The sequence below is a fragment of the Brachyistius frenatus genome, unplaced genomic scaffold, assembly GCF_029030835.1.
Source record: "Brachyistius frenatus isolate BFR_SWC_R1_liver_20210118 unplaced genomic scaffold, ASM2903083v1 Contig_140, whole genome shotgun sequence".
Taxonomy (NCBI): Eukaryota; Metazoa; Chordata; class Actinopteri; family Embiotocidae; genus Brachyistius; species Brachyistius frenatus.
The window spans coordinates 653096-664504 of record NW_027210739.1 but is presented as its reverse complement, the minus strand read 5'-3'; the positions used below and the strand labels follow the sequence as shown (position 1 = coordinate 664504).

At 43.3% G+C, this 11409-nt stretch overlaps 3 protein-coding genes and 1 long non-coding RNA gene across 5 annotated transcripts in view; 2 read left to right on the top strand and 2 right to left on the bottom strand.

Moving 5' to 3' along the window:
* The window catches only part of LOC138630755 (uncharacterized), a 103796-nt gene that overhangs the window by 18011 nt on the left and 74376 nt on the right, over positions 1-11409 (bottom strand). The window lies entirely within an intron of this gene.
* Positions 1974-5929, top strand: hspa5 (heat shock protein 5). Of its 2 annotated transcripts, none has more exons than XM_069715212.1 (9): positions 1974-2130; positions 2715-2840; positions 2982-3213; positions 3342-3479; positions 3579-3691; positions 3774-4164; positions 4269-4506; positions 4594-4761; positions 4885-5929. In XM_069715212.1, exons 2-9 carry the CDS (start codon positions 2725-2727, stop codon positions 5451-5453), a joined length of 1965 nt encoding a protein of 654 aa, XP_069571313.1. In that variant the 5' UTR covers positions 1974-2130; positions 2715-2724; the 3' UTR covers positions 5454-5929. The 2 variants fall into 2 exon arrangements, with proteins under 2 accessions (XP_069571313.1, XP_069571312.1); XM_069715211.1 differs by having other exon boundaries at positions 2674-2840.
* rabepk (Rab9 effector protein with kelch motifs) lies at positions 5853-8603 on the bottom strand. The gene is made up of 7 exons (XM_069715213.1): positions 8549-8603; positions 8325-8479; positions 7599-7754; positions 7210-7374; positions 6692-6841; positions 6447-6596; positions 5853-6329 (listed from the first exon to the last, which is right to left on the bottom strand). The coding sequence occupies exons 1-7, from the start codon at positions 8599-8601 to the stop codon at positions 6103-6105; spliced, it is 1056 nt and encodes a 351-aa protein (XP_069571314.1). The 5' UTR covers positions 8602-8603; the 3' UTR covers positions 5853-6102.
* rgs3a (regulator of G protein signaling 3a) overlaps positions 9189-11409 on the top strand; it is a 121565-nt gene continuing 119344 nt past the window's right edge. Inside the window, exon 1 of the mRNA XM_069715262.1 lies at positions 9189-9281. The gene's annotated coding sequence lies outside the window, so the exon portion shown is untranslated. The remainder of the gene's footprint in view (positions 9282-11409) is intronic.

Genomic DNA, 11409 nt, shown 5'->3' with positions numbered 1-11409 from the left:
TTTAGTTGAAATTGTATTGTAAGAAATTGGAAAAGTAACGTTACAAGTGGTCAATGTAGACTCACAAAGGTTGACAATCAACCGTTCCCACATATGATCAGTTTCACTTTCTCAGTCATTCAGCAGCTGCATAACTCCTCCTAGAGTTAATGTTGATGCCCAACTCTTCTATGTCAACATTAAGGCCCATTGAAAAAGTTCAAATGTAGGACAGGACACATATTTGAGGAAAACGAAGTACAATTTGTAGTTTACCCACTTTTTCTTTTGTGATTGAAAGTTTTTATTAAACAGAAAGAAACATATAACGACACAAATAAAAGGCAGCATACACTATAAACACACAGATGTAAAAGAAAGAGTCCTTGAATGAGATCACAAAATAAAGTAGATCACACGCATTATTGTTCTGAAACTATTTTTTTTAATTGTTCTTACAGTCAACCAATATAATGACAAGTCCAAAATAATGAATTATAGTCCATTTCTATGCTAGAGAGCAACTTTTTTGGTCCAAAATCTATTAAAAACACATCACTGAGCCACACCATTGTACTGATGATGTATTTTTTCACTATAAATATGGGCACTATTGTTGAAACACCTCCAGATACTCATGACAACAATTCACAACTCTCAGTATAGTTTCTAGAAAATGAACGTGTTGAACTGTAAAAGCCACTTTTCAGTTACTGTGTCAAGATTTGTGTAAAAAGTTGTCAACTTATAAGCAAAATATCAATAGAATCTGTGATCAGTTCCATTTAATTGATTTGGGCCCAGAAAACCATAGCGAAATATGAAAAAATGTGAGCTGTCACTCTTCCACTTCAACTTAGTCCCTATGCCAAATAATATTGAAATTCGAGTCCAAAACAGTGTTTGTGGGTCTTCAGTCCACGCAGGATAAACCAGATTAATGCATTGATTTTTGAGTCTAGAAAAGTCTGATGTGTTTTGGAAACCAGTGAATTAATCTCACCTAGATTCATGTTATCACAAAAAGACAACGCAGTTGTAATTCACTGTGTTCCCTTCATTAACCCGGACATAAGATATAAAGAGAAGAACGACGCTTGTAGCTTCAACAGAAAAGACCATGTTTGTTTGTCGAAAATGCTAAATTAAGTAGGGCTAAGTAAAAATTATAACTGAGAGAAGTAAAACATTATTATTATTATTATTATTTTAATAACAGTAATTTATCAGGTGCACATTTACTGTCATACTCTGGCTCGCATAAGTTTGTACATTTGAAAAGGGATCATATAGACAAAGTGTAGTTTTGGCAAACAGTTACCTAACCTCGACCTCCCTGTGCTTCATACACAGACTGTATTATCAATATATTGCATAATGTGTTTGTCTGATGTATACAACCTTTTTAAGTTGCCTGCAGTCTGCAAAATAATTCACAAGCTTAATATCACTGAGACAGTAAACTGGAGAGAACTCGTGTTAAAATATGATAAATAATAAATGTATTTACAGGCTGCATTTCAAGATAAATATCTCAGCCAAAAGTTCCCTGATGAAACTTGCAGTCAACTCCAGTTCATGTGATGTAGCATTTGATGTTGTCATACTGGCCTTGTTAATCATCGTTATGAGTCACACGCGACACATAATCGCGCATCTGCAAACAATGACATGAAAAACGTCAAACAAACACAAGGAGGGTCATTATAAAAACATAAAATAAAGAAAGTGCAGCTCTGATTTCAAAATGTATGAAATGTGAAAATGCTCCGTTTCCCCGGTTGGCGGATTGACATGTCGCTGCACCAGTTGCGTGCGCGATCTCGTTTGACAGGCAGCCAATCAGCATCGGAACCGTGGTCACAGGCCGTGACGTCGCCTCGACCCGATGTGTGCAAATCAGCGGCGGCCAGCATGCCGGACGGCACCAATCAGCGCCTTCCAACGAGCAGCCGTTCAGCCAATCGCGGGCCTCCACGACGGGAAAGCAGTGACGGGTTATATATGGAGAGAGCACACTTCATTCAACATCATTTCACACAGGCGACAATTTAGAAAAGACAAAAGAAGAAGGACAACTCGTTACGAGAGGCTTCGTTTCAGTTGGGACACCGCCGAGGCCGTGAATTCGTTGAACTTACGTCCGTTAAGGTTCGTAGAGTTCCCGGTGTTCATATTTATAACGCAGCGACGTCATATTTCATGTTTTCGTCAACGTTTCATCGGGATGAAGCCGGCTAAGCTAAAGATGTGTGACGACGGTGACGTTCAGTTACCAGAAGTTTTAACGCTCCTGCGGCTTTTTAAAGTCGAAGCAGGCCGTGATTTGTGTTATGACATAGACATGATGTACTTTCTGACCTGATTATGGGATGGTGTTCCCCCGCCTCATGTCTGCTCGGCACGCTAACGAACACCAACCTGTTCAAAGCAGTTGGAGGTTCGTGGGGACTTACAGCCTCTTAACGTTGTTTTTTAAAATTTTTTTATTTAAATTTGACACGTTTCCAGTAATATATATTAGTCATAGCTGAGCTTTCTGTCTCGTCGTGGGTCTGAAGCTCATTTCTAAAATGACATCAAGCGTTAGCATTAGCTGCGAGCTACGTGAACTTGGGCGCCAGGGCCCACGTCGGGCACGCAGCGGCCACGTTGACTGACGTCGTGTTTCTTCTCCTCAGGTCTTTTTCCTAGATTTTTTTTTTTTTTTTTTTTTGGGTGGGGGGAACAAACAGACGAGCGGAGATGAAGCTGCTGTGGGCCGTGATGCTGTTGGCCGGCACCGCCTTCGCCGACGATGACGACAAGAGGGAGAACGTGGGGACTGTGATCGGAATCGACCTGGGGACCACCTACTCCTGGTAAGGACAGGACACCACGTCACACCACGTCACACCACGTCACACTGGGTTGTTGTTTTTTTATAAATGTAATGATTGCAATTAAAATAAATGCCATTCAAATAAGCATCCGTGAAGTAATCTCCAAATGTTTTCTTTTAGTGTGGGAGTGTTCAAGAATGGCCGTGTGGAGATCATCGCCAACGACCAGGGAAACCGCATCACCCCTTCCTACGTGGCCTTCACCGCCGAGGGCGAGCGTCTGATCGGGGACGCTGCTAAGAATCAGCTGACCTCTAACCCTGAGAACACCGTGTTTGATGCCAAGAGGCTGATTGGCCGCACTTGGGGCGACTCCTCTGTGCAACAGGACATCAAGTACCTTCCCTTCAAGGTGAGTTTTTTTTCTTTTCTTTTTTTAGTCCTGCCAATGAAAAGCGAAGGTCGTTGGATTATTTTTGGGGAATTCATGTTTGAGCAACATTCTCGGTATATTAATAGATGCATTGTTTTCCTCTTAAGGTCACCGAGAAGAAGAGCAAGCCTCATATCCAGGTCGACATCGGTGGTGGCACGATGAAGACATTCGCTCCGGAGGAGATCTCTGCCATGGTGCTTACTAAGATGAAGGAGACTGCTGAGGCTTACCTCGGGAAGAAGGTACCAAAAAAAAACATGTCAAGGATTATAGATGAAAGAATTTTTGAATAAACTGTATAATGTGACCTAAATTTCTACTTCCTTTTTTTCCCCCCTCAGGTCACGCATGCTGTGGTCACTGTCCCCGCCTACTTCAACGACGCCCAGCGTCAGGCCACTAAGGATGCCGGAACCATCGCTGGTCTGATTGTCATGAGAATCATCAATGAGCCGTAAGTGTCGGAACAAAAAAAATATTTAACCATCTGTTATTTTAATTTATGATAATATACTCACCATAATTTGAATCCTCAGAACCGCTGCTGCCATCGCTTACGGTCTGGACAAAAGGGACGGCGAGAAGAACATCCTCGTGTTCGACCTCGGCGGCGGCACCTTCGACGTCTCCATCCTGACCATCGACAACGGCGTGTTTGAAGTGGTGGCCACCAACGGAGACACTCACCTGGGAGGCGAGGACTTCGACCAGCGCGTCATGGAGCACTTCATCAAGCTGTACAAGAAGAAAACGGGCAAAGACGTGCGCAAAGACAACCGCGCCGTGCAGAAGCTGCGTCGCGAGGTGGAGAAGGCGAAGAGGGCGCTGTCCGCCCAGCACCAGTCCCGCATCGAGATCGAGTCCTTCTTCGAGAGCGAGGACTTCTCCGAGACTCTGACCCGCGCCAAGTTCGAGGAGCTGAACATGGTGTGTTTTCATTCATGTTTAAATGTTGCATCCGTCTATCACGACTTTATAAACTGTGACATGCCTGTTTAAACACGGTTTTTTTTTTTTTTCCCCCTTTCCAGGACCTGTTCCGCTCCACCATGAAGCCGGTCCAGAAGGTGCTGGAAGATGCCGACCTGAAGAAGTCCGACATCGATGAGATCGTCCTGGTCGGCGGCTCCACCCGTATCCCCAAAATCCAGCAACTGGTGAAGGAGTTCTTCAACGGCAAAGAGCCCTCAAGAGGCATCAACCCCGACGAGGCTGTTGCATACGGAGCTGCTGTACAGGCTGGAGTGCTTTCTGGAGAGGAGGACACCGGTAAGTTTTAGATAGAGAGAGAGATATCACAGGATTGAGCTTTCAAACTTTGAATCGAATTCACTAAATGTCTTTCCTGTCGTGCAGGGGATGTGGTTCTTCTGGATGTGTGCCCCCTGACCCTCGGTATCGAGACCGTCGGAGGAGTAATGACCAAACTGATCCCCAGGAACACTGTCGTGCCAACCAAGAAATCTCAGATCTTTTCTACAGCTTCTGATAACCAGCCTACCGTCACCATTAAAGTCTATGAAGGTAAACGTCCATGCAAGATGTTGTGGTGCAAACATGATCATTTGTATTTACCTGTGTATGTTTAGACAAGCGAAGTGACGTAATTTGAAATGTTGCACGAGCCTAATTATTGACTCTCTTTAGGCGAGCGTCCTCTGACGAAAGACAACCACCTGCTGGGCACCTTCGACCTGACCGGCATCCCCCCCGCCCCTCGTGGCGTACCGCAAATCGAAGTCACCTTTGAGATCGACGTCAACGGTATTCTGCGCGTCACCGCCGAGGACAAGGGCACCGGAAACAAGAACAAAATCACGATCACAAACGACCAGAACCGCTTGACGCCCGAAGACATCGAGCGCATGGTCAACGACGCCGAGCGCTTCGCCGACGAGGACAAGAAGCTGAAGGAGAGGATCGATTCCCGCAACGAGCTGGAGAGCTACGCCTACTCCCTGAAGAACCAGATCGGCGACAAGGAGAAGCTCGGCGGCAAACTGTCCGACGACGACAAGGAAACCATCGAGAAGGCGGTGGAGGAGAAGATCGAGTGGATGGAGTCGCACCAAGACGCAGAGCTGGAAGACTTCCAGGCCAAAAAGAAGGAGCTGGAGGAGGTGGTTCAGCCCATCATCAGCAAGTTGTACGGCAGCGCGGGCGGACCGCCACCGGAGGGCGCCGAGAGCGAGCCAGATGACAAGGACGAGTTGTAGGCAGGTTTGGAGTCCTCCGTCACCCCTCGCCTCTCCAGTGACATCTAAATGTACATATTGGACTGATGGAACTCGAACAGAGGAATGTTGGAGGGAGGGGTGACGATGACAAGCAACCATGCTGAATCTTCATGAAAGACTTTAAGATGAGTTTCAGTGTGACAGGTGTTCTCTTCGCTGGAAGGCGGAGATATTCATCAGCCCGGATATGAGGCTCGTTGCTGCTGTTCTCAGGCAGTCCTGTTAGGTTTCTGTAATGGGGAGGGACTTAGTGGGGGGAGGGAGAGAGGAGAGGAGAGAGGAAGGGAGGGAGGAAGGGAGGGAGGGAGGGTCGGTCAGGTGTTTGTGGGAATAACAAGGAGGATGTCTGTGGGATTAAAGGATCTTTATGTTCACAGGCAGTGCTAAAAGCTATTTATTGAATCTGGTCATTGTACTTCTGGAAACATGTTGAAATAAATGTTTGATACAAATGTCGTTGACTCCTGTTAAATTAATTTGACGATTTTTCGGGTGCAAATTCTGTACAGACGAGTACATGTTTATCACTTACATCCAACACATTCACCAGAGGTGCAAACGAGTCGTTTTTACCTTCTCTTCCAGTACACACTCTTAAAATTACAATCCCTTTTGATATATTTCATCTTCATTTCAAGGTGGTCACAATACAGTCATTATGTATGACGCCCCGAGTGTCCATGCCTCCAAACACAAAGGCCAGATTTATTGTCTCGGAGGCTGCTGGGCTGGCGGCTTGCTCCTCATTTGCATTCCCCTCAACGCACACCTTCCACGGTAGTAAACACATGGAGTGGTCCAGGCGGTTAGGCGGCATGTCTCCTTCGAATTTCATTAGGATCCATCTGCTTTTGTCTGCAAGCAAAAAGTATATAAAAAAAATGTAAATGTTTTTCCATTTACGTTCCGTCTGTAGAAATAAACGGTTCAGTCGAGCAAAGCTATAGTGAAGTCTTTTGTAAGTCTGCGTACTGGTGTTGAATCTGTGCGTAGAGTTGCTCGCTCCGTCTGCAGTCATGCCTCCAAATATGTAGAAGTTCTTTCCCAGCGCCACAGCTGAGTGGGCTGCTACTCCTGCTGGTATGTCTCCTTTGGCCTGCACCTTCTCCCACTTCATGCTTCCTTTTAAACAACACTTTATTTTAGATCTTGAGACCTTCGCATTGTTTGAGATAAATGTGAAAAAGGCCTGATGCTCCAGCGTTAGAGGGACTTACTGGAGTCGAGAGAGTACATATCATTGTGGAACTTCTCCCCGGCCATGCCGCCATGAATGTAGATCTTTGAACCCACTGCTACGATGATGTGGCCGTGTCTGGCTGCTGGGTGTCTGCCTTGCGTTTCTGGTTGGGTCCAAGTGGAAGACACTGGAACACATTTACATTCAAGTTATTAATATACAGACCTCAAACATAAACTGTTTAATCTTTTTTTTTTTTTTTAACACCGATACAAACACTTAATTGTGGGCAATAAAAGGAGGATGACTAACACCTTCAATAGGGTATGCATAATCATATGGCAGCTATTAAATGACTTTGATACCATCAAATACATAAAACAGGTGTATTAATGAGTCATTCAGTGACGATGTGATTTTAAATGTGGAACAAAAATGTCTTCATTTTGATGCAATGCGATGATGGAAACATGATGACCTCTGATCATGGTGGAAATCAAAGCTAACTGCATTGTGAAGCGCTGCTTGTGGCGATCATGTCAATTTGACACCAACCTGTGTCGAAGACATGAAGTTGGAGGTCTGAGACGGGTGCAGCTCCCGCTTCCCCCCCGCAGAAGACATACAGTCGGTTCCCGAGGCAGGCGGAGCTGGTGTGGTACGTCCTGGGACTCGGGAGTTCCCCGTTCGCCGCCACGTTATTCCACTGGGGCTCACTGTCTGGACACACACACATTCACTCACTCCTCCCGCCCCAAATCGGCTGCAACAGAATGGATCGAACCCTTTTCACTGACGTCTGTGGTCACAAATTGTGGCAACCCGATCACGTGTGGACGTGCGAGAGCACAGACCATCACGCTCTCTTTGAGTGACGCCTTAAGTTGATCAGTGAAATGTCAGGAGATCGCAGAAGATGCAGTGAGTTTAAGTTGGGATTTTACCTGTTAACTGTACATTCTGAATGCAGTTGCGATTGCCGGTCTGCTGAGCCCCCCCGAACACCCACAGGCTCTGCGGGCAGCTCTCTGGCACGAAGCTGCCGTGTTCATAACGTGCCTTCAAACCGCGCCACTCTGCAACGTCCCATTCATGATTATCTGGTGAAAAAAAACATGCAAATAAAGCCCGATATTACTATCGGTTTAAAGTACATAAATCATGAAAGTGCTGACAACAGCTTCACTTAATCCTCATAATAAATCCAGATGGATTATAGTGATAACATTATCATAACTAAGAAATTCAGTTAAATATTTACACTCTGTTTCCCCATGTTACCTCACTGCAATAAGACTGTTCACCTCTGGCCAAATCCATCCTACATCAATAACACCGTTGCACTGTTGTTTAGTTTAATATAATATTATTCTATTTTTATTTGTATACAATGTGCATCTTTACATTTTTTATATTTAATATAGTCATTTTTATTGCTTTTACCATCTATCTATCTATCTATCTATCTATCTATCTATCTATCTATCTATCTATCTATCTATCTATCTATCCTTTTGTAAATTGCATATTTGTTAGTAGGCACAGAGTAATTTGCAGACTGTCAAAGTAATTCAAACTAAATCTTCATATTTCTTTTCCTAGTAAAGTTCAGTGAAAACTGTCTGACAGTTATACAGAAGCCTTTAAAATAATAATAATAATAATTTTACCGAGATTAATAATGTGGGAATGTGAGAAACTGCCACCGGGATCGGCTCCTCCGACAATCAGGACTCTTCCTTTTGCTCCATGTCCAGATGGGATGAAGGTGCAGGTGTGACCCACACCGTCACCTGGAGCTCTTCCCCCGGGGATCAAAGAATACCTGTTCAAAGCAAAACAAATTCAGAAAAAGCAAGACACAAGTGCAACGAATCAGTCTGGCCGTACTGACCATACTCCTTCTTCGGGTTTATCTCCAGGGTCGAGAACGGGCAGGAACTCCATGTTTCTGACAGAATGAGTGAACGCGTCGCTGATGACGTAATTCTTTCAGATAAAATGACAGATAAGCGACAAAAGAACAGCCGACATCAAAATGTCTCTGAAGCAGCTGATGGTATTCACAGAAAGTTAATATAGCTCTTAAGTTAAACACCGCAAAATGTGGCCATGACGAGAAAGACTTCCGGTCCACTCGTGTGTTATTCCGGGTGAAACAAGGAGCGACTCCTTTTTTTTTTTTTTTTTTTTTTTTTTTTCCCCCGTATGATTAAACAGAAGTCTGTTTTCTTTGGCCCCGTTTCAAAGTCCATTCACGACAGGCGGACGTGGCTCAATAAAACCGTTTAAAAATGAATCGTAACGTAATCGAGAGCGAGAGCACGCAAATATTAGCTACGTTGTGCGACGCTCACCGGCGCGCCGCTTGCTTCCGTTGTTTACCCCATTCCAAACGTGGTTGCTATAGTTTCCTGGCGCGCATGCGCACTTCGGTCGCCCGGCGCCAATTTGCTATATTTCCCCACGTGAAACGTTCACGTGATCTTCTTTGCACGATGAGCGGAGACGCCGCCTGAGAAAACACAAAAATGCAGAAGCGACAGGCGCTCGCTGTCTCGTAAAAATGTGCCTCCAGTGTCCGTTTGACGTAAACAGTCCTTTTATCTCCCACGTCAAGTCGAAAGGTAGGCTACGGGTGAGATTAGAGCTAACTTATTAGCCTCTCGCTATTTCAACACAGGCGGGAGTTTAACAACGTGTTTAACGCGTGTTTAACGCGGCTGTATGCATGTTTTAAGGATGCCGATAACTCACCAGGAACAATCATATTTTACAGCGTCGCCGTCAACATACCTCCACCGACCAACCGGAAGGTTTGTTGTCTTTATGCGACCCACAGAAATAGTCTTTGTTTTGTTTCTACATTTACAATAATAATAAAAAAAAGTTCAGCACACATAATAGTGTTCAAGTTGGTGCAGTATGTTGGTTTTTCAGTGTAAAATGTTAAAGATTGCATTTCATACTATGTCCAGTAGGTTGTGCTATTGTATTATTTGTTAAAACCTCGACTAAACATTGCTCGCCTTGGCTGGAGACAGCAATACACACACACACACACACACACACACACACACACACACACACACACACACACACACACACACACACACACACACACACATATATATATATTTAGGAAATAATGGTTTTGCTGATTTTCCTATTAGGATGAATACAAAACAAAAAAACAAGTTTCTTTCAATTAAAGCATCAAAAGTCTCTTAAAAAAGATGATTTGTCTTTAAACTTTTATTGACTGCTCTTAAATTACAGGCATGCAGAAATTTGAAGTGTGTCGACCCAGATGTTGACATTTCCTTTTGATTATCCTTTTTCAGACCACAGTTTAGACTACTGTAATTAAAAAAAAAAACCATAAATAATATTAATGTTAGCCTATCCTACTGTTTTTAATTTTTAAATTAATGTATTGTTGAGTTTGACCTTATATCTTATAAGGTCATCAGCGGTGCTGCCTAATAAAAACACCAATCATAATCTGCTCAGAAGCTACTAACTAGGTAACATATATGTTTGAATATGAAAATGCTGCACATAAATGCTGACTAGTCAGCAGCTAACTAGTTAATGACTTGAATAATGTCACACTGATTTATTTGTATTTTTTTGCTGGGGAAAGTTGCAGGATTTACTGCATCACTGTGGAGCTGCTGTCTGCAAGCCTGGACCTTCTTAGTCTGTCCACAGCGTCATTAAAACAATATGTCATCCTGAAATGGATAAAAGATTTATGGGGGTTTATTGGAGGAAGAGTTGGCACTTTCTAAAAACAAGATCCAGGTGAAAGGGAGCAACCAAGACTGCAACCCGTTATACTCCGAGCACTATAACTCAGTGGCATTAGATTGTATGGCGGAAAACAACAGACACATCCTACAACAATTACTACTGACTACTGCTACTCTACTCTACAGTCAGTTGCCCTTTTTTTTTTTCTTCATAAATGACATTATACCTTATAAAGATGAAACAGTGCTGGCCTAGCTTTGTGGCTAAACTTTCAGGTTCACAGAAGACAGTTTTCTTCAAGGTTACGCACTCGTGTAGTGAAACATGTCAAAAATCAAGACAGAAAATTCAATTTTGGCAAACCTTGGTTGCTGCGACTCACTTTTACAACTATTCTTTTAAAGTCTAGAAAATATTGCGCGATGAACTCTACTGTGTTAGTTTTGGTCTTTTCATGGGATTTTTTTTTTAAATAAAAAATGTAGATCCTTCAAATTTGAGGATCTCAACTTTATTTTTTGTTTGCCAAGATTTTTGATTTGATTTATATTTAGCCACTTTACATTTTGTTATATTTTTCTTTAATGAAGCTTTTGTTTTATTTGCCTCGTCATGAGTTTGTTTCATTGTTTGCTTGTGTATTTGAGTGTCACTCACTGGGTGCTCGCAGCTTTCTGCACTCACTATTCTCTCTTCTGATTCACCTCCAACCAGAACTGCACAATCATCCCCAATCTCCCAGCTCAAATTGAAAATGCAACTCTTCAGAGAAGACGTCTTGTTCTCGCCTACTTATCTCTTCCATCTTAATTAAGTCTCCGTCGTCTTTTACCTTCCTCTCCATTTGCACCCGATATTGCCCCCTTTCCTCACATTTCTCTGCCTTGCACAAACTGTATAGCTTTACTTTGCATTTCCTTATCAGCCCTGAAACTATTAGGGGCATATTTAATATTTGTTACATCGAAGTATAAGGACACACAACTTGTAGCTTGTGAT